Genomic DNA, 25,228 nt, shown 5'->3' on the forward strand with positions numbered 1-25,228 from the left:
GGTAAGTTTCTTCACATGATAGAGTTTAGTTTCATTTAATATTTGTTTTATTATACTTATAATTGTTTAGTTTGCTCTTCTGGAGGCAAAGTTTGATAACAGAATTTAGGTTTTTAGTTAGAGCATTGCGTGGCTAAAGCTTTAACTGCAACTAACAAAAGTATTATTTAGTTGTTCATTTTAGTTGTTTTATGTTCTTTGTTAATACTTTTGGCTACTATATTTTGTTTATTTCATAATTTGACTAGTACCGGCTACATACGTTTAAACATAGTTTAAATTTAATTCAATACTTTATTATATTTATATGTTTTATTTGTTCATTTCGCGCAACATAAATACGTATATAATTAATAGTTATTTGGTGCTTTTGTGAGTACGTTCGGCAGGTGTTGGTTAAATAATCAAGCCCTTATTCAACAAAAAAAGGGTAAACATTTAACATTTTCAATTTAAATGCAACAAACGAAACTAATTTTGATTTATAATCTTCTCTTTATGCCTTATGTATGCATATAACACCAATTTCGATTTAGTTTTCATTTCAATTTCAATTCAATTCATGCCTGGAATCTTCAACGTGTATATAAATGATATCTACAATACAGTTGCCAAAAATATATATATATTTATAACATATCTCTTTATAGTTAGTTATGCGACTTCCAACGATAAATACAACAACTCGGAATGTAATATAGTAGACTGCCAGTATATTAAGTATTAAGTGCTCCACAAAGATCTGCAAGTAAAATATATAATAATTAGAATAGGTTAATATCAATAATTTAAATATAAATATATTAAATTGTTCATCTTAAATATTTATTTAAATGCCTTGCTCAACAAAAAAAATGTTTGCCAGTTTCTAATGTGCAACCAGTTTGAAATAAGCATTTAGCTGCCTGATTCCCAGCCTCCCATATGGTCTAGTGGCTAGGATATCTGGCTTTCACCCAGAAGGCCCGGGTTCGATTCCCGGTATGGGAAGGATTTTTTTTTTTTTTTTAATTTTTCTGTTATCTTTTTAAAATGTATATAATCATATACAGTATATTTATATACTTATTATAGCAAGCATATACATACTTTTCATATAAATTCATACGCATATTTAGTACACATATGTAAAAATCAATTTAGTACACATGCTAGCAAATTTAGTACACAGATAATACTCATTTAAAAAGATAGACAATATTAATTTTGTTTATTTTTGGATACACAGTTACCTAATATTTTCAATTGAAGCCAATCTAGTCCCAATCCCATTCCCTTCCCAGTTTACTCACCCTGTGGCATCCTGTTTTTAGTTATTTGTGGGTCGTGTGGGAAGCGGAGGCGCGTTTCCGCTACGATTTGGTATTGGCGGTGGTCCTCGGCCACGATTGGGCAACGGTGGCGGCGGACCCAGTGGTGCAGCGCCTGCGGGCAAGGGCGGCTGCCGCCGTGGACTATCAACGGCACACATAACTGGCGGCGGTGCCGCGGGTGGCGGATGACGTGGTGCTGGCACATCATCCTGAATCTCCTCGTAGATATTGCTAGTTGTTTCGTAAGCGGTATCTGGCGGCAAGGCTTGCTCCAGCGATGCCTGCTTCGACTGCCGTGTGGGTGTGGAGACGGGCGTCGACTGCTTGCTCTGCATTTGGCGAGGTGGCGTGGGTGGTCCAGAGGGCAGAGGCACCGTAGGCGATGCCTTGCCAGACGAGGAGCCTGACGAGCTCACGGACGTGGCATGCAACGGGGAGCCCGGCTCCGTGGGCGACTGAGATTTCGATGAGGGCGTGGTATCGCCCACCATATTGGGTGGCCGCGGTGGCGCCACCTGCACTGGCTGCAGCGGCACCTGCATCGGCTGTGGCGGCATCGGGGGCTTGTTCGGCTTGGGCACAATGCTGATGACACCCGCGTGCGGCAAGTGGCGAGGCGAATTCTTTGGTGACATGGGCATGGGCGGACGCGCTGGTGCTGGACGCGTTGGAGGCTGCTTGGGCCGCTGTGGCACCTCTGGCGTCAGCTGCAGCAGCTGCGCCTGCTCCGTCGGATTCGAGCACAACGGTATGGTATTGGAGGTGCACAGCTCGATCTCTTTGTCCACCTGCGCTGGCCAGTCTGGCGTCTTCAGCTCGAAGACCAGCTCCAAGCCACAGACCTGTGAGCTACGCTTGGCAGCTGCACTGAGCGCCGATTCACCGTTACGGAACGTCACCCACATGGTGTCCTCCACATAGCGCACCAAGGTCACTTCACCCATTTTAGAGAGCTCGGCTATGAGAGCTGCCATCACATGCTCGTCATAGATAGTGGCTGCGTCCTCATCAGCATCCGACGACTGCTCGTGCACATGCACCACAATGGTTGAGTCGGGCGGTCCCAGATCACGAATGACCTGGTCGAAGACAGCTCGCCGGCGCTGCTGATCGATTTCCATGATCTCAGCATCGATGATGGCGATGACAGGCCGATGATCGCTTTGCTTCAGCTCGGAGCGTCCGTAGTGGATGAGCTTGCCTGGATTCCATGCAGCCGTACCGACGCCACCAAAGTCGCTCTCGGCCAATGCTTTGCGGCGACGCCAGAGCACACGATCTGTCCAGGCTGGCGCACGCTGCTTCTCGGACGTGTCATAATCATCGCTGAACACGTCGTATTTATAGGTCGGATCGAAGGTGATCTCGCCCTCCAGAAACTCGGAGAATACATTGCCGGCCTCCTGTTCCTTGCGCAGCTGGTCGAACTCCAACACAGTGCTAAGGTCACCGTTTCGGATGCACTCCTTCAGCTCATCCTTGTCCATGTCGATGCGATAATTGAAATCACCGCACCAGAATACCCAATCATGGGATTTGAGTGTGCGGCCCATGGGAAAAGCCAGTTTGCGCGTGATTTCCGAATAGTCGGCGTTACGTTCCGCCACCTGCGATTGGCCGGCTGCAAAATGGGCGCACACAAAGCACATGGAGCTGCCGTGGAGCACAAAGCGAATTGCGCAGGCGCCCTTATTGCCCGTGGCACCGCCCAGGCCCGTCTTGACGCAGTCAATGGCCACGTCGCGTATGTGCGGAGCGTGCTCCGGCCGTATATAGATGTACAGGCAGACGCCAACCAGCTGCTGATAGGTGAGCAGCACGTAGTCATTGTCCCGTGAAATGGTCTTCTGCAGCTCCTCGGCCCACAGTTTGGCATTGTCTGTGCTGGCAGCCATTATATTCGATGCATTCAAATCCACAATTTCCTCAAAGCCAATCGCATAGATATCCACTGGATGATCAGCATGCTCCGACGGATTATTGACATCCACCAGCGCCTTAGAGCGCGCCAGAGCGTGACAGTCGAGCAGCCAGTCGGCCAGCGAGTCCTTGAACACAATGCTCTTGAAGTGCTTGCCGCCATTCACATTGTAGGTGCCCACAGCGACGCGTGCCAAGCGTGGACGCACGTACTCTGTGTACCGCTTGCAGAGCTCTCGCAGCGTTGTGGTCGGCGCATGCAGCATGTTCGAAGGCAACAGAATACGCGCTCGATCTGCCAGCTCGGAGCTGAGTGTGGAGCCCACGAGCAGAATATCAATTGCTTCCTGTGGAGTGGATAGATTGAGATAAATGGAGGTCAAACCATTTATATTATTTGCCTACTCACCTGCTTGGAATTGTCCAACAGATTGTTCTGTATGGTGCGCGCTGCAGATCGAGCGCCGTCCATGAGCTTGGAGCCGCCTTGGATGGCGCCAGTGCCGGCATAGATCTTGCTCACCTCGTTGCCATTGTTGATCCACATTTGGCGAAAGATTTCCTCGAAGCGCGAGATGTTCTGCTGCTTGCCGCCCATCTTGAGCGCCTCCAGCTGCAAGTTGAGTATGTCCAGACCCAAATATGTCTGCACACAGTTGGTGCGATCCAAGCAGTCCAGGCAATTGGTGCGCACGACGCCGAATTGCTCGCTTATTATCTGGCCGTTGGAGGCATGGAAGATGCCATAGTTGGCACCACAGGCCACCATGCGCTCCTTGAGCTTGGCCAGCGCCGAGAAGTTGCCGCCGCGGCACTCCTGGTGATAGTCGAAGACCACATGCGGCACATCCTTGTGCGCGGACATGCCATGGTGTCGCTGGAACTCGTTGCTGAGCATGGCCTCGCCCTCTTTGCTGCCGATGAGGGAGCTGCCCAGCAGATTGACTATCGTCTGGTAGCCGTAGCGTTGTCGCATCATGGTCATGTGACGATCAAAGGCTGCGGCCGAGGTCTCGAATCCGCGCGAGAGCTTCACCTTATGTGAGCCCACCTGTACGCCGGGCTGCTCCCAGAAGAGCGGCACAGAGCCACGCGTCTGCACATGGCTAGTGATCTCCCCATCCACATAGATCACCTGCTCCGTCTCCACAAAGTTGGCCACATAGCCCTCGTCGTTGGTGCCTCGGACATTGAAACGCGTTCCAGCGCGCTCACAGCTCAGCCGCGAAATGATGGCGGCCCGCGCCTGCTTGGCGCCTATATACACGGTGCGCACCTCCACGGAGCCGCACATGGTCTGCAGCAGCCACGACTGGCAGTCAATGCCGAAGCGCATCAGGTGAATGTGCATCATGCGGTTCCAGAAGAAACGATTGTCCGTCTCCGACGTCTGGTGGCGCCGCTGCGCACACAGCGTAATGTCAAACTTGCTGTTGGACGAGTTGGAGCCGCTGGCCGCGCCGGACCCAGACGCCGACGGATTTGAGTGCGCGAAATAGAAAGTGCCCGAATTGAGCAGCTTGCGCACTTCGCTAATCTTATCCTCGTTCAGCACCGCATTCTGCAGCGAAACGAATGTGGTTTGCGTTATTCGAAATATTTCCACATCGCCAATTTTGCCCATCGATACGCAGCCCGTGACGAGCACCAGAAAGAGCACAGTGCTCTCGCCGGCATTCAGCTGCAGTACGCCCAAACAGCCATAGGCATCGCACACCTGTTGGCGAGTGTAAATATAGATTCGATTGTTATTATTATAATTATAGCAAATGTGCATATATATAAATAATTGTTATGATAGAATCGCACCAAAAGGAACTAGATATATACATATGTATGTAAATAATAAATAATCTATTTTTATATATACTATAAATAATAGTAAACTTATGAAATATTTAAAAAATATAGAAAGATAGAAATGGGCAAAAATTCATATTTCGTTTTATTGTCTTTTTAGTTTAAATTTATTTATTTTTTAAATTTAAAATTTTTAAAATTTAAAAATTTGTTGAAACAACAAATATTTTTAATATAATTTAATGTTAGAAAATAATAGCAAAATCATAACATATTTTAATTGAATTATTAAATTTTCATTCAATTTTCAGCTATATTTATTGCTAAAATTAAAAATAACTAAAGTAAGCAATTTATATAATAATTGCATTACGTATATATTTTATTAAGCATATACATACGTAATGCAATCAATATATCTATTGATATATGAATAGATATTTGTTATAGCGAAGACAAAACTTTTTCTTAGTTTCCGCTTTAACATAAATTAATAATTGAGGCCAATTAAAAACTAATTGAGTTACAACGGCTCTTGCTTGTGTATATAATAGATAATTATATATAAAATAAATATATGTATATATGTATAATTTTAGTTGGTCACAAACTGTGCATTCACATGAACAGAGTGTCTTTGTTGTTAAAGCTTATCAAAATGTGCATTTGGAATATATGTACATATATATATACACATGTACATACATATATGAATGTGTGGAGTATTCCTTCATTTGATACACCTACCTTTGTATACTGCTTGCGTATGACATTTTCCTGCTGCGTCAGTAGCGCACAGACATGGGATTCGAAGAGGATGCAGTCGGTTTTGTTGCGATGCTCCAGCAGAACGCTATGGGGCGAGGGCGGTATTGACTTTTCCAGCACGCGTATCACCTTGGACATCGCCATCGTGTTGTTCCAGTGCCGATCAACGTTGGGGATAAACTAAAATTTCACTGGTTTGTGCCACTTCAACGCTGCTCAAACAGCGGCCAAAGCATCTGCAAGTAAACATGCACACACATAAATACACGCAGACGGAAGCACAAAATTGGTATCGTAAGATTTCTTGTGTACACTAATAAAGACAAATATGCATAAAATAATTATCCAAAACTGATGAGCCGTGTTAACAGCCAATTGGCAAACATTAAATATACGATAAACAAATGCAAACACCGACTGGCAAAGAATTTTCTCCAATACGCCCCCGTTACAATAGCCGCCAGCTGGTGCACACACACACACATCATCACGTCCACTATTTACATGTATTTGCCGTTGGCTGATAAAATTGTATAGATTTTTCACATTCCAATACAGTGCAAGAGCTTTTGGCAATTGTTAATTCAAATATGCTTCACAGCAATAAACTGCTACGAAATGCTACTTTGTAGAGTAGCCAACACTTGTTAATAACTGTTAATGGAGCTTTGTGGACAAGTAATACCTTTTTTTGCGACAATTTAATTGCAATTTTAGTACTTGTATTGAATTGTTCGGAACCAAGACAAATAACTCCATAAGCTGGAGAGCTGAATAAATGAACGTATCCCTGGATTGCGCTCAACTAGTTCAGGTTCGCAAAATCGAACCTCTGTAACTGTTACTGTTAACATTCAAATACTACGGCCACAAACTGTTAAGCTTTTAAACAAAATGACGAATGGTAAACAGCTGAGAAAAATGTAAACAAGAAATTAAACGAAAGTAGGAAGTATTCAAATATTTTACGTTTGAGTGTACCTAAAATTTAATAGAGGCTCAAAAATTAACAGGTTTTAAGCTCTTCAGTAACCAAATTAATACTACAGTATAATTGTATGTTAAAAACTAGCCGAAAGTAATCGATTGATTTATTTTATTCTTGGCGATCACAAAAAACCTCTTATTTGAATGCGATTAATTTATTGTTATTATTATTTTAGATTAGAATAAGTACTTGAGATAGTAATTCTATTTATAAAACATATGAATCTGTAAGGCATTGTTTGTAGCACGAGCAAAACGGACTTGAACTTTGCACAAGTTGTAATCGTCATGCCAACATATGTATAGTTTGATAAAATATTTAGTAATTTGTAGTTGTATTTCTAGTTTAGACTGTTATCTAAGTCCCAACGATTTTGTTTGATCATAGCATAAAGCCCATTTACTTTTTGTTTTATTGATAAGAAACAGTGCACGCAATTTTCAGTACATAATGAGTTCGTTAAGGGCGGAAGACTTTTTTATGTATATTCATTATTTTTCATTATTATAGACTTTTGTTTCTATCTAATGAGGGGAATTTTGAAGGCGTTTTTCAGACATGCCGTTGTCCATTGAATCCCTTAGATATTACCTCGATCATTTCAATACACTTGATAGATGTTAATTGAGGAGCCCCCGAAAAGCTCAATCAAAATATCTTTATGTCCAGCCAGAAGTCACATCGAACGATCCACTCAACAACACACATGACTCACGATAATAATGAGTCTTATCATACAAAAAAATAAAAATATGTATGTGTATATATATGTATATGTAAGCAAACATTTGCTACATACACGCAGTCTTGAATGAAAATAAAAGCTACTATAGCACTACGTAATGCATGAGTATATATGTATATACATATATGTATATGTATATATATATATATAGATATATGTACTTTTGGTATATTGTTGAATTCTCATTGTTTGTTTATTTGATTCACTAATGTTAAGTCTAGATTACAAATATTTTTAGAAAATACTTATTTTGTATGCTTTTGTTAACTTTTGCTTAGTTTTATTTTTTAAGCAAATCAAAGCAGGTAAAAAAAAAAAATAATAATAATAAACAAATTTGAATTCTTTGAACACACGGCAAAAACGCATTTTTTATTTTTTATTTAAAAACTACATAAATTAAATAAAAATATTTAAAGCATATATATAGTTATATATGTATGTATATCTATTGCATAACTTCTTAATTAACTTTATTTTAAACTAAATTGTTTGTATTAGTATTTGGTTTTACAAAAACCTTCAGTTTATCATTGATCTTATTTGGTAAGTAATTGCGCTTGATTATTGATACATCATATATATTATATATATTTATGTGTGTGTATGTATGTAAGTATATGCTAGCACTTAATTATGTGTGCTTACTTTGCTTTGGAGTTCTTCCCAACCTGCTCTCATATCAGACCAATTTAATTTCAACGTTTCTATTGATAAGAAATCAAAGCATTTAGATATCAATAAATTTATAAGTTAATTTACATACATACATATTTATATATACATATAGAAGTGTAGTATATTTATGTATGATCACAAAAAGTAGAAATCTAACTGTCCCAGGTTCATGAAATACAGTAGCCCAAGGTAGAGCTAACAATTTTTATGTGGCGCCTCGTGATCATTGATAAAACAAACAAGTAAGAAAGCTCTAGTCGAGACTGCTCGACTACGAGATCCCCTGAACCCTTGGAGCAATAGATATTTCAATAATTTTTCGCGTCTTTCAGCTTACACAAGAAACACGCACACACACACACACAGGCATACATATACACACACGCATACAGACACACATACACACACACACACACACGCATATATACACAAACGCATACACACACACATACACAAACACATACACACACATACACAAACACATACACACACAAGCACCCACGCATAAACACGCATGGGCTGCAGTGTGCGCTTACTATGAGAACTTAATTGTTTAATAACTTTTTTTATGGACGTACGATCTTCATGAAACTTTCAGATTATGATTATAACATGGATATGCATGTAATTGCCAAAGCACAAGTCTCTAGTATTTGAAATACGCTTTTTACAAAAGTGAGGGTGAGGGGGTGAATTTAAGGGTGGGGGGTAAATTTTAACAAAAACCGAAATTGTATAAATTGCATATAAGCATACATTAAAAATTTGGAGACTCTAGCAATAAAGGTGTAGAAGATATAATTTTATAACTGGTTTTCGATAAGGGTTTTTATCGATAAAAAAAGATCGGGATGAGTTATCGATTTTTAATGATAAACTTGATATGCGCGCTGTAATTACGGACATTCTAAAAAAAATTTGAAGTCTCTAGCTCTTATATCTTCTGAAATCGACGCGTTCATACATACGGACAGACGGACAGACGGACAGACGGACAGACGGACGGACGGACAGACGGACAGACGGACAGACAGACGGACAGGGCCAAATCAACTCAGCTCGTCGCCCTGATCAAGAATATATATACTTTGTGGGGTCTGCCACGCCTCCTTCTGCCTGTTACATACATTTCAACAAAACCATTATACCCTGATTTCCCATTGAAAATGGGTTCAGGGTATAAAAAGCAAAGAGTAAAAAAAATAATACAAAGACCCATCCAATGCCGCAGAGACTCACCTCCTATAAGCATGTAATCTATGTGCATTTGCACACATACTAAAATAGTTTCAGCTATTAATCTCTTGTTTCAATAGCTCGCCTTTATCTCTCATTCTCACTGCCCTTCCCATTCCCATACCCAAACTCTGTCCCAGTCCCCATTCCGTGTGCTTTGCAACTGATATGGCTCTCTAATCTGCTCATTCGTTCAATTTATAAATATGTTCTCGAATCGCTTTAGCTGTAGCTGTAGCTGTTGCTGTTGCCGAGCTTGTGTCTGCTCGCTTGTTATTTGATTTTATTATATGCATGCTCTCATATAGGCAATACTTGTTTATGTGGTACCATCAATACTGAGGATCGAGATAAGCAATACGCCTATCAGCTGCAATGACAGCAAAATACTCTCGCTCTGCCAAGAATATACAAATATAGAATATATATTGTATATATGCAAATATTACATGTTGACTGTGGCAAGATCTAGATCTTCTAGATCTTACCTATGCAAAATATATCAAACAAAAGAAAACTTGGTGTAGGTGTACGTACTTCCCGATCGATTTTTAAGCCCATGTCAATTGATTTGGGCAGCGTAGCCCCGCCCACTTTCAGTTCGCAATTGTCTAATGTGCGATAAGAAATACGCATTATGATGAGTCAGCTGAGAGTTATTTCCCAGAGCTGTCAGAGCTTGTGTAAACTGAGACGATCGTAATACACTATAGACTGAATCCAGTTGTCTGACTCATCGGAATCAGAATCACTTTATCATCTAACAAAAGAAATGCGGGCTCTAAATCAAATGACAAACGATTGACAAATAAATCAAAAACGAAAGTAAATAAACTCATTTCTAATGTAAATTACATTTATTCGATGGCGTTTTTAGCGAAGCATAGAAATTAATAGAATAGGGACAGATCGTTAAGAGTTAAAGTAAAGTAAATCGAACAAAAAAATATATGTGTGTGTATATCGTTTTGCTAGGCAAATCATAATAATAAATAGCTAATTAGATAATTACAAATATCGAATTACAAAATAGCAATAACAAAATCTAATCTAAAGAGCTCCCTCTTTCTCTCTGTTGCTCTCCCTCTCTCTCTCAATCTTCGATCAACTACAAAAATGTACAAACCGGCGCAACTTAGTATAAATATATCTTATAGATCTCTACAGCATAGATGCCTAAAGATAAATGGTCAACTTATTATTAAGTTTGGTTCTAGAAATCAACAAAATGTTTGCATGTTGCTACCATTAAAGCTTCTTCTTGTTGTTGTTTTTGCTGTTGTCAGTTTAAGAGTGAGCGTGTGTGCGAGTGTGTGTGTGTGTGTGGGTGTGGGTCTGAGAGCAAATCTCGTTCTGAACCTCGTATGCCTTACTCTCGCCTCATTGTGGATGCTGCGTATTATTAGCCTAGGGCGCACAGCAGCAGAGAGCTAGCAGCTCATTGGACTCACTTAACTTTAAAGACTTACTTAAAATTAAAGTTTATGTAGTGACTAAGGGGGTTTTGTTTAGGCTAGTAATAATACTACTAACATTGACTGTAGCTCCACAGTGTCGCAGTCCGCTGAGTCCCTAACGAAAGTACAATTACGCATATAACAAACAAATTTGAACTAGCTGCTGCTACGAGATCAGCAATCGCTGTTTGGCTGCTGCGCTCAGCGTGCCCAGTCCCGCGCCCTTTGTCGTGTTTGTTGTTGTTGTTGTTGCTGAACTTGATGCGGATGCCGCCGCCGCCGCCGCCGCTGCTGCTGCAGCGGATGATGATGACGACGACGATAATGATGATGCTGATGATGTTTTTGATGACGCCAATAACGTGGGCGCCGGCTGCAGTGGCGCTGTTAGCGAATCCGTTGCGGGTGAATTGAGCGGCAATTCGTAGGCAATGCCACCCCAGTGCAGCTTAAAGGTGCGCGTCCGCCAACGTATGGCCGGATTCCACAGGGCGTGCAGAAAGAGATACGGCCCGGTCAGCTCGCGGAACAGCCAGCCGATGACAAACTCGAACTTGCCGAACGGCATCGAGCCGTGCTGCACAATCGACAACAGCAGCCAGTCGGACAGAAGCCAGCACAGAATGTGCACCAAGTAAAACCCCAGCGGATCCCACTTGAAGAGCAGCGACGCCGACCACGCGGCCAGTGCACCCAGGATCATGCACTCGGACAGCGGCTCCAGCAGAATTGTCGTTGGCACCATGGCAACGCGCAGCTTCGCCCAGCGTATGAGTCGTGCCTAGAAAAGGAAAAATTACAACATATTTATTATACACAAATTTTCAAGTTAGGCAATTAATGGCATTGTAGAACGCGAAAATCATTAATAAATACATGCTGTAATGGTTGCCAATCTCTAAGATTGCAAATTGCAGCGCATATCGTTTGCGACAACATTGTCGCCTGCGCTGCAATGCAATGCACGAGAGAGACAGAGAGCGGAGCTTTAGCGATCGAGCTTTCGCTAAGCTTACGCTAAGCTTACGCTGTGCTCGCTCGTCGGAGACAGTGGGAGAAATACGCTCACTAGCATCCCGCTGTCCGAAGCTTCGCTGAGAGCGAAACATTGGAACCAAGAACACTGGAATGTGGGCGTATAAAAAGCGGCCACATTGCCAGCTCCATCTTTTTCCGGCCCACATTTTCAAGAAGATACCCTCAGCGTGGAGTTCTATCCAGCTAAAATTTTTGTTAATAATTATATATATATATATATATATCTTTATATATATATTTAACAAAAAGAAACATACACAATAGATTATTTCCCTCCATAAAACATTGAAATTTTCTGAATTTGGCCCACCGTGACCAGCTGAGCTGGTCAGTCATTGACTTTGGTGCGCGCAGCCGCACGCATTTTTATTCGTGGGAAACGACAAGTGTGCAAGCAGGCAACAAAAGGTATTTTGATCAAAATTAATATAAATTAAAACTTAGTTTACAGAAACTAAGTCGGTTTTTTTGTATTTTGCAGCCTTTAATATAACCCTAACCTCTCGGCCAGCAGAAGGCCACATGCACATATGCGCTGTGCAGAGGTTAGGGCTATATATTAAAGTAGCCCCCGAAAAAAAAAAAAGATTAGCCACCGAAGAAAAAAAAAAAAAAAGAGCCCCCGAAAAATAGCACCCGAAATAAAATGTATAGCAGATCGCAGAACGGCGAGGGATTATTGACGACATATTAGTGAAAAAAAAATATATATATATAAACTAAAAATTACAAATCATTATATGTGCGGTTTAAAAAGAATCAAAAATTAGAGAAAGATATGTATATATATTTGCATGTGTGCGCAAGGTGTATGTGAAGAAAAAAAACATAAAAAAAAAGCTTCAAAGACAAATTTGATCAAAGTGAACGTGCTGCATAAAACTGCAAGTACACGGAAAAAAAAAGAAGAACTTTAAATGGTTAGTGGTTAAAAAAATTTTCGATTTAATAGACAATAATGAATATTATACATATATAGAATTATATATATATATATATATAATACATAAGGAAAAAAAAAAAAAAAAAAAAAAAAAAAAAAACCGAAAAGCATGATCCTATAATTCACCACTAAAATAATAATAATGCATTAAAATAATACACAATAGTTCACACATCCTCCATATAGCAGCAGCAGCAGTCACCAAACGAAAGGCCTTTCAGCGGTGGACATACAACAAAAAGAACTGTGAGTGCTAAATTAACCCTTGTCTTCCCCTCCCTATCATGTCCCCAAAATGTATAACGAAATAAAACTAAATAAATAAATAAAGAAAAAAATAGAAAAAAAAAGAAAAAAATTTTGAATAAAGAATGAAATACAAACTAAGAAATAAAAACTATGAAATAAAAGCTATGAATTAAAACTAAATTTTTAAATTAATATATATTAACGAATACTCCCCAAATGTCTAAAATATGATTTAAACATTCTTTTAATATTTTATTGTAATATTATATTATTATATTATTATGTTATTATTACTATATTGCTAACCTTTTTATACATTTGTAATTTTTTCATATTATGTAGTTTTTTTTATTTTATTATACACTCAAACTACATACCAAACACATGCACATACATAAATATAAATTAAAGAACATGAAGCGACAGTAATTAAGAGTACATGAAAATGTAATAGTCTAGTTAGAGTAATTTAAAGAATAAATGTATCTTTTAGAATTTTTTTGAGTTTCCTTGATGGATTAATATGGTAGGCTAGGAGTATAGCGTTGGCATAGAAGAGAGAGAGAGTCGAGGCAATCTTTACTAGGGGATCTTCATAAACAATTTAAAGCTGAAGATCATGGTTGGGTTTGGGTAAAGACAGCGAGAAGCCAACACCACCTCGGCTTCCGCGTCTTTCTAACTGTCCGTGTTTGTTTCGTTTTTTCTTGTTGTCCGAATGTTTGTGTTGCATAGGAATCCTAAAAATTTTAAAGTTTGTGTGTATTGGTGACGGTTTGGCAAGACCCACCCCACCGCCGACAGAGCTAAGGGAACCAGAGGATTCCGCCCGCCACTACCCGATCCACGTCTTGTGTATGTTGATGTATGTATGTATGTATGTATGTATACATGTATGTGACATATATGTGTATATATGTATATATGTAAACATGCGAATGCACGAAGATCGCTTTCATACTCGAGTACGCTCGTTACATAGATTTTATGGCGCCCAACGGGGGGCCTGAAATTCGAAGAGAGAAGTTAACGCCCGCTGCATTCATACATAAGATCGATACATTACATAAATTTTATGGCGCCCAACGTGGGGCACTGTGAGTTAATACGCTTTCAGTGAACCGAAATTGTTTGTGAGGCTCTGTGAGTTCATTAGCTTTCAGTGAACCGAAATTGTTTGTGAGGCACTGTGAGTTGATACACTTTCAGTGAACCAGAAATTTTCTTGTATGACCACTTCTTCTATATGGAGTAGTAGTTATACAAAACACCCCCTTTTGTGAGAATATTAGTTGTCTCAGTAGCCTGTATTGCTGAAATAGATTTAGACTTGGTTGGTCTAGCTATCGCAACAGTGACTGCTGAGAGGAATAGATTTGTTTTCATAGGTACTACGAAGCTGCTGGATTCAAGCCTGGATCGCAGACCGAGACACCTTGAAGTATCTTTCAACTTTAAATGAATTAAAGCATCGCTGCTTTGGAAAAGAACATCTTCCCTCACATTTGTAGCTCGTTTTTGTTTACTGTGGATGAAGCCACAATTCAATCTAGTTCTAGAAAAACTTCTCTAAATAATTCCAGAATATTGTGTATTCGGCTAGGATACCAATACTGATTATCCCTGGAGGGTATTCTTTACTTAAATGAAGAATGGTAGAAGCCTTAAGCAATGCTAGTTGTGTGTTGATAAGCTGTTGTCGTTGCGTCTTTAAGTGTACTATTGTCTGGAACTCGGAGATATGCTGCCTGTGCATTCCCTTGCCGAATAGTATAGTTTTTGATGGTAGCGATAGTCAATTTGTAAATACCTGCTAGATTTAGTTTCAATAGCCCAAAATGAAACAATTCGGAACAGTTAGAACTAATAAGAATACCTCGATTCTCTCTCTATGCCTTAATAGTCAAATTTAACAATTTAATATTTTAGTAACTATGCACGTCGCATCTGTCGGTACTTACCATGCTAAGAAGCTGATTCCCGCTAATATACTGTCTAACGTTGTATATTATCGGGTGGTGTAATGGTTGCCAATCTCTAAGATTGCAAATTGCAGCGCATATCGTTTGCGACAACATTGTCGCCTGCGCTGCAATGCAATGCACGAGAGAGACAGAGAGCGGAGCTTTAGCGATCGAGCTTTCGCTAAGCTTACGCTAAGCTTACGCTGTGCTCGCTCGTCGGAGACAGTGGGAGAAATACGCTCACTAGCATCCCGCTGTCCGAAGCTTCGCTGAGAGCGAAACATTGGAACCAAGAACACTGGAATGTGGGCGTATAAAAAGCGGCCACATTGCCAGCTCCATCTTTTTCCGGCCCACATTTTCAAGAAGATACCCTCAGCGTGGAGTTCTATCCAGCTAAAATTTTTGTTAATAATTATATATATATATATATATATCTTTATATATATATTTAACAAAAAGAAACATACACAATAGATTATTTCCCTCCATAAAACATTGAAATTTTCTGAATTTGGCCCACCGTGACCAGCTGAGCTGGTCAGTCATTGACTTTGGTGCGCGCAGCCGCACGCATTTTTATTCGTGGGAAACGACAAGTGTGCAAGCAGGCAACAAAAGGTATTTTGATCAAAATTAATATAAATTAAAACTTAGTTTACAGAAACTAAGTCGGTTTTTTTGTATTTTGCAGCCTTTAATATAACCCTAACCTCTCGGCCAGCAGAAGGCCACATGCACATATGCGCTGTGCAGAGGTTAGGGCTATATATTAAAGTAGCCCCCGAAAAAAAAAAAAGATTAGCCACCGAAGAAAAAAAAAAAAAAGAGCCCCCGAAAAATAGCACCCGAAATAAAATGTATAGCAGATCGCAGAACGGCGAGGGATTATTGACGACATATTAGTGAAAAAAAAATATATATATATAAACTAAAAATTACAAATCATTATATGTGCGGTTTAAAAAGAATCAAAAATTAGAGAAAGATATGTATATATATTTGCATGTGTGCGCAAGGTGTATGTGAAGAAAAAAAACATAAAAAAAAAGCTTCAAAGACAAATTTGATCAAAGTGAACGTGCTGCATAAAACTGCAAGTACACGGAAAAAAAAAGAAGAACTTTAAATGGTTAGTGGTTAAAAAAATTTTCGATTTAATAGACAATAATGAATATTATACATATATAGAATTATATATATATATATATATAATACATAAGGAAAAAAAAAAAAAAAAAAAAAAAAAAAAAAACCGAAAAGCATGATCCTATAATTCACCACTAAAATAATAATAATGCATTAAAATAATACACAATAGTTCACACATCCTCCATATAGCAGCAGCAGCAGTCACCAAACGAAAGGCCTTTCAGCGGTGGACATACAACAAAAAGAACTGTGAGTGCTAAATTAACCCTTGTCTTCCCCTCCCTATCATGTCCCCAAAATGTATAACGAAATAAAACTAAATAAATAAATAAAGAAAAAAATAGAAAAAAAAGAAAAAAATTTTGAATAAAGAATGAAATACAAACTAAGAAATAAAAACTATGAAATAAAAGCTATGAATTAAAACTAAATTTTTAAATTAATATATATTAACGAATACTCCCCAAATGTCTAAAATATGATTTAAACATTCTTTTAATATTTTATTGTAATATTATATTATTATATTATTATGTTATTATTACTATATTGCTAACCTTTTTATACATTTGTAATTTTTTCATATTATGTAGTTTTTTTTATTTTATTATACACTCAAACTACATACCAAACACATGCACATACATAAATATAAATTAAAGAACATGAAGCGACAGTAATTAAGAGTACATGAAAATGTAATAGTCTAGTTAGAGTAATTTAAAGAATAAATGTATCTTTTAGAATTTTTTTGAGTTTCCTTGATGGATTAATATGGTAGGCTAGGAGTATAGCGTTGGCATAGAAGAGAGAGAGAGTCGAGGCAATCTTTACTAGGGGATCTTCATAAACAATTTAAAGCTGAAGATCATGGTTGGGTTTGGGTAAAGACAGCGAGAAGCCAACACCACCTCGGCTTCCGCGTCTTTCTAACTGTCCGTGTTTGTTTCGTTTTTTCTTGTTGTCCGAATGTTTGTGTTGCATAGGAATCCTAAAAATTTTAAAGTTTGTGTGTATTGGTGACGGTTTGGCAAGACCCACCCCACCGCCGACAGAGCTAAGGGAACCAGAGGATTCCGCCCGCCACTACCCGATCCACGTCTTGTGTATGTTGATGTATGTATGTATGTATGTATGTATACATGTATGTGACATATATGTGTATATATGTATATATGTAAACATGCGAATGCACGAAGATCGCTTTCATACTCGAGTACGCTCGTTACATAGATTTTATGGCGCCCAACGGGGGGCCTGAAATTCGAAGAGAGAAGTTAACGCCCGCTGCATTCATACATAAGATCGATACATTACAATGCTAAATAAATAATACGTGATTAAATGGCCATGATTGCACTTGTCGCACCAGACCTAATCAGCTGAATTATAATTAACCAGAATCGAGCGATAAAGGTCTAAGAGTGAGCACAGTAAAATGAAATACTTATAGATAAGCTGAAAACTAAAGAGATGGAAAACTTATTCATTTCTAATACCAAGACTTTAATTTCAATGGATTGCTTATAAGGAAGCTAAATTGTAGTTATTCAGAATAGAGATATATTGGTAGAAGGCTAGATATAATCAGACATTTACGATATTCGCAGTGCCTAATAACATTTATTAAATAACTGTAGCATGAACAATCCATGCAAATTCTATTTTTAATGGAAACCTCAAATTTACCGTCTAATAAGAAAATACAAAAGTTATTTCAATATTCGACCTTTCGAGTATACTTCAAACTGAATAGACTTTTGATATACTCTTGTGATATTTGATACATTAGAGGTTCGTCGGCCTTACGCTTGATATATGATATATGAGACTTTTATGGATTCCAGTTTGTTCAGTTATGTATGACGTGCAATTAAGGTCTGTACATTGGGTTTTATCCATTAATCAAAGGAATAAGCAATATAAATTGACATATTAAGAGTATGTAAATATCGTATATATATGTGTGCATATCTATATCTAATCTCGCATTAGAAACTATATAGATAAATAAGATTTCTATATGTTGTATTAGCGTAAAGTTAAAATACAATTAGTTAAGTATATTACCGTAAACGGTAAACCAAATTAGTCAAAGTCTATGCAAATAACTTAAGAAAACTATATTATTTAAAAGTAGCCATAGCCAAGAAAAATAGAACGAATTAGATATATATATGTAAATTTTATATATATCGAATATAGAGTGAGTCAACACTAGATCAGGGATTTGTTAGGGTATATAAGACCTTATCTTTAATATGCAAAGCAAATATATGACGAATCTGAAGTTTTTATGGGAAACAAAGGTGTTTTTCTTTATAGCATTTTTGCCTGGGTAGAAGTTCAGCTCTAAATTATTAAATTCGCTCAGCTATGCTGAAACTGAACTGGAATGGGATTTACCTTAGCGCAAGTGTTTTTTGTATATTATAAATTAAAATAGCAATGCGAAAATGTTTAGCTAATTTATGGGGAGTAATAATTGGCAAAGTTAGCAATAAACGAACTCTTCGCGTGTTTCTAGAGAATTTTAAGAAGCTATATAATATATAATATATATAGTATATATGTATTTGTGTGATGATAAGCATCGGAATAGCTTACCTGAAAGCTGGCTATGTCGCAGAGGCCGCTGTTTTGGAGCGCGGGCTGATTCGAGATGCGCATCTTCCAGCCGAGCTCCATGACCCGTTTGGCAATGAAGAAATCCTCGGCCAGGTAACAGCCGAAGGTGCGCAGTCCGCCCAGCTGATCGATGACCGCCTTGCGCAGCAGACAAGACATGCCCGTGTGGCAATTGATGCCCAGCACATCGGCCGACAGGTAAATCCTGGACTGCACCGTGCCAAAGAACACCTTCTCGAAGGTGGCCGCAAATCCTTCCCGGTCGCTGGTGAACGGCATTTGATGGACGAGCGCATGTCGCTCGGACATGTTCTGCACCATGTCCAGCAGCGTGTCGTTCTTCATTTTGATGCCGCTGTCTGAGATCATGACAAAGTCATATTTGGCTGCCATGTAGCCCGGATGGATATTGTTGATTTTGGGATTGACACCCACATTGGAGCCACCCACGAAGAGCTGGGCATCAATCTGGGGATACTTTTCGATCAGTTGCTCCACCAGCTTGATGGCCGGATCGTGTTTGTCCTCCACACAAAACAATAGCTCGTACAGCGGATAGTCCATGGTGAAGAATGTTTCCAGATTATGTTGCAAATTCGGATCCACGCCCATTAATGGCTTCAGTATGGAAACACCCGGCAGCGGGGAGGACTCTGTGGGCAGCTTGCACAACTTCTTGTGCAATTTGTATTTGCCATAGCAGATCGCGATTAAATGTACGCACCATGTACCGAACCAAAAAATCATAAAACATGCTGCGAAGCCATACACTGCCAGTGGCGAATGTGACATTGTGTGTGTCTGTGTGTGTGTACGCGCGTGTGGCTTTGTCTGTGTGTTTGTGTTTGTGGTGTTGGGTGTTGTAGGAGGCGCTGTCTGGCCCGTGTGTGCGTAAACTAATCTGCGTGCGAGTATGTGTCTGTGTCTATGTATGTGTGTGCGTGTAGTGGATAGATGTCACTGCGGTTTAATTGGTATACATCTGTACGTGCCGCTGCTCTTGTTAACGCCTTTCGCATTTGTGGAGGGAGGCAGAGTAGCAGCAAATGCTAAAATGAGTCCCGCTGCCGGACTTTATCTCGTTCCCGTATATCTGCCTTTGTCGTTCGCCGTGGCTGAGTCAGCATGCCCCGCACACACAGTCAACAATTGGTTGCGTTGTTGACTATTTAACTTTAACACTATGTCGTCATAGGCGTTTCATGGATTATTTTTCTTTTTTCGCTAATTGATCACTAATTTGCGCGTGATAAACATCTCGAAGTCTTCGCGTCGCGTTCCATGTCCAAATAAAAACTGCAGTGAAGAATAGGGAACGCGGAAGTGAAAATATGCCAAAAATGCACCAAGTTACTGTATGTAAAAAAATACCAAATAAATTCGACTTTGCACTAAATAATACCATTATTAATTGAAGTCTTTTATCGAATTATTTACTATAAGCGTAAAATAATTAAATTTAAATTTAAAACGAATAAAATAAAACAGGAATAAATAAAATTAGTTTTAGATGTAATGAAGTAATATTTTTATATCTTGTTTTTTTTTTTTTTTTAAATCAGCAGTGTTTTGCTTGAGCAGCATATTTTCCGCATCTTTTGATAGTTTGGTCACACTGCATAACGCAGAGACATGCATATAAATAAAACAATATATAATGTTCAATAATCATCTCCATTTAATTTAAAATATGTAAGTAGGCTTTCAATATCTTAAAGACAAATTTGGAAATTAAAAATGAAAGCCTAAAAACACAAAATTTTTAAGTTAAATTAGACGAAGATGGAGCCCGCGGGGGAGGAGTGCATCCTGAAAGATAGAGCGGTAGATCAAAAAACTGATGGCCAACAAAATATTACAAAAGTGCTGAAGTCGGATTTTGATGCCAAATACAATATTCTCGATATCTCTACTCCGCTAAATAATTTCTTGTCCGCCCACTATAAGCGCAGCTACGCTTATTATTCTCTACTCAATATCCTTCCCGTTGTGCTGACGAAAGTGATTGATTCAATTACAAAGGACAAGAACGAAATAGTCACACAATTTGGTGAGGTGTGTATTAAGTTAAAGCTGTTGTTCCCTAATCATAATATACAGCGCCCACAACATTTGTGCAGAATGCGCGTGAGGAGCTGAAGATCATCATTGGACTTATTTCGCGGCTCAAGTATGAGCTACAAACGGACAAACCCTTCCAAAACTTTACTGGCGATGGCAAGTATTCGTTTTTCTCAAATGACAGTTGTCGACCGTTATATCGAATCGCCTAACTCATTTTTGTATCCCCGCTCGCAGAGCCCGATCGTGAATCATGGAATAACTTTATGGCAGATCTTCCAGCCAAAGCAAATTCGTTCTATCAGGCATGCATGATGCATACGGAGTGCTATATGTACCGCAAGCTCTACTCCTTCGTGGAAAACAGCATATTTCTGAAACAGTTCGATTACTTTGCCAAGATCAAGCAGGACACACTGGATAGCTGCCAGGCTGATATAGTTATATTGGCCAAATACACAAGGCGCACAGAGAATACATTTGACGTATTTAATGAACTTTTAAAAATTAACCTGTGGAGCACCCGCAATGATCTCTCCAAAAACGAAAATGGACTCTCGTTCAACATGAATGTGCTGGAGGATGTGACGGCAACCGATAGCCATATTCTCATTAACGATGCCTTTGAAATCTGGCAGTGTTTGAATAGCCGTAGATCGAAAAAACAATGCGTCGACTTTGTGTTGGCCGATGTTGGCTACGAGCTCTTCGCCGACTTTATTTTAGCCGAATATATCATCGAAAAGGGATTCGCGGCCAAGGTACGATTCCATGCTAAGGCTTGCCCTTGGTTTGTTACAAATACAACCCGACGCGATTTTGAAATGACGCTACAATATCTGAGCAAACACTCCGACTATAACCTCAGTCTGGTTGGCAATAAGTTTTTGCAATTTATGGATGAGGGTAAATTTGAACTGGCACCCGTTTCAACTTTCTGGACAGGCCCGCATGCCTTTCATTGGTGAGCTCATAGTCCCATTATTTGGTTTCATAACTTAATGTGATTTATATTTTTAGCATGAAAACAGTGGACCCAAAGCTATATAAATTAGTGACACACTCAAAGCTAATCATCTTTAAAGGTGATGTGAACTATCGCAAGCTGTTGAGCGATGTTAGCTGGCAGTCGACACAGGATATGAAAACCTGCGCTGGCGCAGTTGTACCCAATAGTTTTTGCACAATACGCACAGCCAAGTCGGAAATAATATGCGGTCTACCGGAGGGCACATATGAAAGACTTCAATCGATTGACTCCGATTGGATGGTTTCTGGAAGTTACGGAACCATACAATTTGTGCTTGGCACTGGAGAATATGGCTACTAATCTCTGTATTAAAACCTGTATATCAAACTGTTTTTAATTTATGTTACACCACTAATTACATCTAAAAAGTCACAAATTTCTTTCAATGCAGGAATTTGGTAGCATACATTAATATTAAGAAATCAGTCTTAAGCTTAGCAGAGCGGCAAATATGCAAATGTTGTTAAGTTGGGCATAATTTTTTTAAGTGCATGATCAGCTGTTTATCAGCTGCTTCGAAACATTGTAGACATAAAGGAGACACATTTACGATATTTTATTCCATGAACTGAATCATCTATCTTTAATAAATTTGAATTTTAATGCTATCGATAAAAACTATCGAGTCTAAACCATCTCTGGCGATTGACTTCCAAAGTAACTTGCATTCCTGTTGTCTACATTCAAGGCGCCAACACAAATAAATACGTTGTACTTTGTAGCAGTTACATTATTGTTGATTGGGACTTGCACGCAGCAAACAATAAATATGGCCTTAGTGGAAGACAATGCTGACTTCGATGCTGCGAATGGAATTATTGATAGTGAAACACCTCCACACACAGATCTAGCCGCCCAATACAAGCGGTAAGTAAACGCTATATATAGCATATCGAAATTTCCCATACGCATATGATTATATGCATATATATGTATGTAGAATGCATACCTATATGTATATACATATGTATGCATGCATATATGATATGCATGTATGGAGGAGCACTGATGTAATTTGATTTGCTGACCTCTAAATGCGACCCTCTCTTGTAGGAGCTTCGCCTATTACACGTTCCGCGTGCGTCTTCCATCAACGCTGGCTACGATTGCCAATTCCCTGGCAAACAAGGATGAGCTGCTGCCCACATATGGAGTCGTGAGTTAGCGTTAGATTACGTAATTCCCAAATAAACAACTTTGATTTTTTATAGGATGCAGCTTCAGATATTGATCAAACAGCTGCAGCTGTGCTTGAGCTACGTTCGAATATTCTGAAAAATGGGCCGTTGGAGCCATTTAATGATACAGGTATGGAAGAGCAGACCATGAGCTTAAGAATTAATTGAGGAAAATGTATATATACATATACCATTTCTTTTCTTATGATAATGTAATGAGCACAAGGCTTGTAAGTCTAGCGATAAGTTTGTGTAGTATAAAGAGAAGGCAATCAATCATTTAATTGATAAATAGGTGTAATACATAGATATTTAAGTCTATAAGAAAGTCTGTATAAATACTTATTAATCAAGAGGGCATGCTTTCTGAAGAGCTATTTCTAGAACATGCTCCATTTCTTCGTCACAATCTATAATTATATTTATAGACATATACATTCATTGATCTCCCACAACAGTTCTTATATAGTTTCATTTATATTTAACTTCATCTTTAGAAAGTTCTTTCTGGAAAATGCTCCATTTTGTCAACAGCTATAATTATAGTTTTATAAATACATTTATATATAAATATATATATATCTATTCTTTGTGAAGACTGCATATAATTTCATTTATAATCAAGTTAATCTATAAAATAGAAATATTATATACTCATAAAAACTCCCTTCCCTTTCAGAGGCCGATGTTGCCACATGGAATGCATTTCTGGAGAAGTTGGACAAGGATAAGCGCACTTACTTCAGCGCCTGTTGGCTCTATGCAGAGTGCTATATGTATCGCAAATTGTGGTCTATATTCAGCTTATCGCGCCTCGCCGGCTTCGATTACTTTCGCAAACAGAAGCAAACGGCAGCACAGCTCAGCCTGGATGCGATGGTGGCCGTTGCGAATGCCACGCGACGCAGTGAACGCAATTTGAGCACGTTTCAGCAGTTGGTGAAGCTGAACCTGTGGGGCAATCGCTGTGATCTGTCGATTACGTCTGGCAAACAGGTGAAGCCAACGGGAGATGCTTTCGATCAAGTTGCCGAGCTGGATAGCAATTTGCTGGTGGATGGCACCCAGGCCATTTGGCAATCTCTGGACAGCGCCGACGGCAATGGCACTGTGGAGATTGTCTTCGATAATGCCGGCTATGAGCTCTACACAGATCTCATACTGGCCGAGTATATCATCGACAAGGGATTGGCGCAAAAGGTGCGCTTCAATGCCAAGGCCATTCCCTGGTTCATATCGGATGTGCGGGCCGAAGACTTCCACTGGATTCTGCAGTTCCTCAGCGGCCAGGCGTCGCCTGTGCTCAGCGAACTGGGCAAGAAGCTGAAACGTTTCGTCGACGAGGGCAAATTCGAGCTGGCACCGCTGGAGCACTTTTGGACCAGTCCCTATGAGTTCTATCGCATGGCCGAAGTGCAGCCGGCGCTGCACGAACGACTCTCGAAGGCGCAACTGATCATATTCAAGGGCGATCTCAACTATCGCAAGCTGCTGGGCGACTACAGCTGGCACGACACCGAATCCTTCGTTACCTGTTTGCGCGGTAAGTGAACTTTGAGTGGAATGAAATATGAATTTCGAATTGATCTTCGCTTCTGCAGGCTTCAAACCCTCAAACCTTTGCACACTGCGCACCATCAAAGCGGACTTGGTTTGTGGACTACCCGCTGGCATATCCGAGCAATTGTTTGCCAAGAACAAGGAATGGATGCTCACGGGCGAATATGGACTCATTCAGTTTGCCAGCAAGTGAACAGGACTCAGTTATCCATGGCAATAGCTCAAATGTTGCGTTAGGCATAGGCGTAGCTAAATTATTCAATTCGTGTTTTGAATGTTTATCAAATGCTAAATTATTTTAATCAAATTACAAATTACAAACAATCAATTCCTTAATGTTAATTATTTTTGTTCAACTCAATTCTTGGCTTGTAAACAATGTGTAAACTTTAAAGTATGTAATTTTAAGTACAATAATGTTCCAATATATCTGCATGCCTGTGTTTCCTCCAATAGTACAATATAAATACTCATTTTCTCTTGAATTAAAACAAAAACATTTACATTAATTTTTTGTGAC

The 25,228-nt window shown here is 39.4% G+C and overlaps 4 protein-coding genes and 1 non-coding gene across 11 annotated transcripts; 3 read left to right on the forward strand and 2 right to left on the reverse strand.

Moving 5' to 3' along the window:
- Positions 1-274: 274 nt before the first annotated feature.
- Synj (synaptojanin) lies at positions 275-19,000 on the reverse strand. Of its 4 annotated transcripts, none has more exons than XM_089471666.1 (5): positions 18,859-19,000; positions 5,781-6,037; positions 3,643-4,950; positions 1,293-3,580; positions 275-742 (listed from the first exon to the last, which is right to left on the reverse strand). In XM_089471666.1, exons 2-4 carry the CDS (start codon positions 5,943-5,945, stop codon positions 1,310-1,312), a joined length of 3,744 nt encoding a protein of 1,247 aa, XP_089327792.1. In that variant the 5' UTR covers positions 5,946-6,037; positions 18,859-19,000; the 3' UTR covers positions 275-742; positions 1,293-1,309. The 4 variants fall into 4 exon arrangements, with proteins under 4 accessions (XP_089327792.1, XP_017868492.1, XP_017868493.1 ...); XM_018013003.2 differs by lacking the exon at positions 18,859-19,000 and adding an exon at positions 6,487-6,646; XM_018013004.2 differs by lacking the exon at positions 18,859-19,000 and adding an exon at positions 6,306-6,461.
- TRNAE-UUC (transfer RNA glutamic acid (anticodon UUC)) lies at positions 919-990 on the forward strand. The gene has a single exon. It is a non-coding gene; the product is annotated as a tRNA-Glu (tRNA).
- GlcT (ceramide glucosyltransferase) lies at positions 10,287-20,217 on the reverse strand. The gene is made up of 2 exons (XM_089471667.1): positions 18,859-20,217; positions 10,287-11,686 (listed from the first exon to the last, which is right to left on the reverse strand). Exons 1-2 carry the CDS (start codon positions 19,669-19,671, stop codon positions 11,072-11,074), a joined length of 1,428 nt encoding a protein of 475 aa, XP_089327793.1. The 5' UTR covers positions 19,672-20,217; the 3' UTR covers positions 10,287-11,071.
- Positions 16,360-22,346, forward strand: LOC108616094 (damage-control phosphatase 1). Of its 4 annotated transcripts, none has more exons than XM_089471668.1 (6): positions 16,360-16,500; positions 20,442-20,571; positions 20,647-20,929; positions 20,980-21,096; positions 21,178-21,904; positions 21,961-22,346. In XM_089471668.1, the coding sequence occupies exons 3-6, from the start codon at positions 20,662-20,664 to the stop codon at positions 22,268-22,270; spliced, it is 1,422 nt and encodes a 473-aa protein (XP_089327794.1). In that variant the 5' UTR covers positions 16,360-16,500; positions 20,442-20,571; positions 20,647-20,661; the 3' UTR covers positions 22,271-22,346. The 4 variants fall into 4 exon arrangements, with proteins under 4 accessions (XP_089327794.1, XP_089327796.1, XP_089327795.1 ...); XM_089471669.1 differs by having other exon boundaries at positions 16,362-16,500; positions 20,445-20,571; XM_089471670.1 differs by lacking the exon at positions 20,442-20,571.
- On the forward strand, positions 16,360-25,175 carry LOC108616102 (damage-control phosphatase 1). Its single transcript, XM_089471671.1, has 6 exons — positions 16,360-16,500; positions 22,659-22,837; positions 23,024-23,126; positions 23,182-23,278; positions 23,828-24,691; positions 24,750-25,175. Exons 2-6 carry the CDS (start codon positions 22,740-22,742, stop codon positions 24,899-24,901), a joined length of 1,314 nt encoding a protein of 437 aa, XP_089327797.1. The 5' UTR covers positions 16,360-16,500; positions 22,659-22,739; the 3' UTR covers positions 24,902-25,175.
- Positions 25,176-25,228: the final 53 nt, after the last annotated feature.

This window comes from Drosophila arizonae, chromosome 5 (genome assembly GCF_054131065.1).
Source record: "Drosophila arizonae isolate 15081-1271.41 chromosome 5, UAZ_ARI_1.0, whole genome shotgun sequence".
Classification (NCBI taxonomy): domain Eukaryota; kingdom Metazoa; phylum Arthropoda; class Insecta; order Diptera; family Drosophilidae; genus Drosophila; species Drosophila arizonae.

What these genes read in the sequence shown, in the direction of transcription:
- Synj (XM_089471666.1), bottom strand. Translation starts at nt 5,945, where the DNA reads ATGGCGATGTCCAAGGTGATACGCGTGCTGGAAAAGTCAATACCGCCC. An exon ending in TACGCAAGCAGTATACAAAG is followed by an intron (nt 4,951 to 5,780) that starts GTAGGTGTATCA and finishes ACTCGCCAACAG; the next exon opens with GTGTGCGATGCCTATGGCTG. An exon ending in TGTTGGACAATTCCAAGCAG is followed by an intron (nt 3,581 to 3,642) that starts GTGAGTAGGCAA and finishes TCCACTCCACAG; the next exon opens with GAAGCAATTGATATTCTGCT.
- GlcT (XM_089471667.1), bottom strand. Translation starts at nt 19,671, where the DNA reads ATGTCACATTCGCCACTGGCAGTGTATGGCTTCGCAGCATGTTTTATG. An exon ending in GCGACATAGCCAGCTTTCAG is followed by an intron (nt 11,687 to 18,858) that starts GTAAGCTATTCC and finishes TTCCTTTTCTAG; the next exon opens with GCACGACTCATACGCTGGGC.
- LOC108616094 (XM_089471668.1), top strand. Translation starts at nt 20,662, where the DNA reads ATGGAGCCCGCGGGGGAGGAGTGCATCCTGAAAGATAGAGCGGTAGAT. An exon ending in CCAAAACTTTACTGGCGATG is followed by an intron (nt 21,097 to 21,177) that starts GCAAGTATTCGT and finishes CCCCGCTCGCAG; the next exon opens with AGCCCGATCGTGAATCATGG. An exon ending in GGCCCGCATGCCTTTCATTG is followed by an intron (nt 21,905 to 21,960) that starts GTGAGCTCATAG and finishes TTATATTTTTAG; the next exon opens with CATGAAAACAGTGGACCCAA.
- LOC108616102 (XM_089471671.1), top strand. Translation starts at nt 22,740, where the DNA reads ATGGCCTTAGTGGAAGACAATGCTGACTTCGATGCTGCGAATGGAATT. An exon ending in CTAGCCGCCCAATACAAGCG is followed by an intron (nt 22,838 to 23,023) that starts GTAAGTAAACGC and finishes CCTCTCTTGTAG; the next exon opens with GAGCTTCGCCTATTACACGT. An exon ending in TGCTGCCCACATATGGAGTC is followed by an intron (nt 23,127 to 23,181) that starts GTGAGTTAGCGT and finishes GATTTTTTATAG; the next exon opens with GATGCAGCTTCAGATATTGA.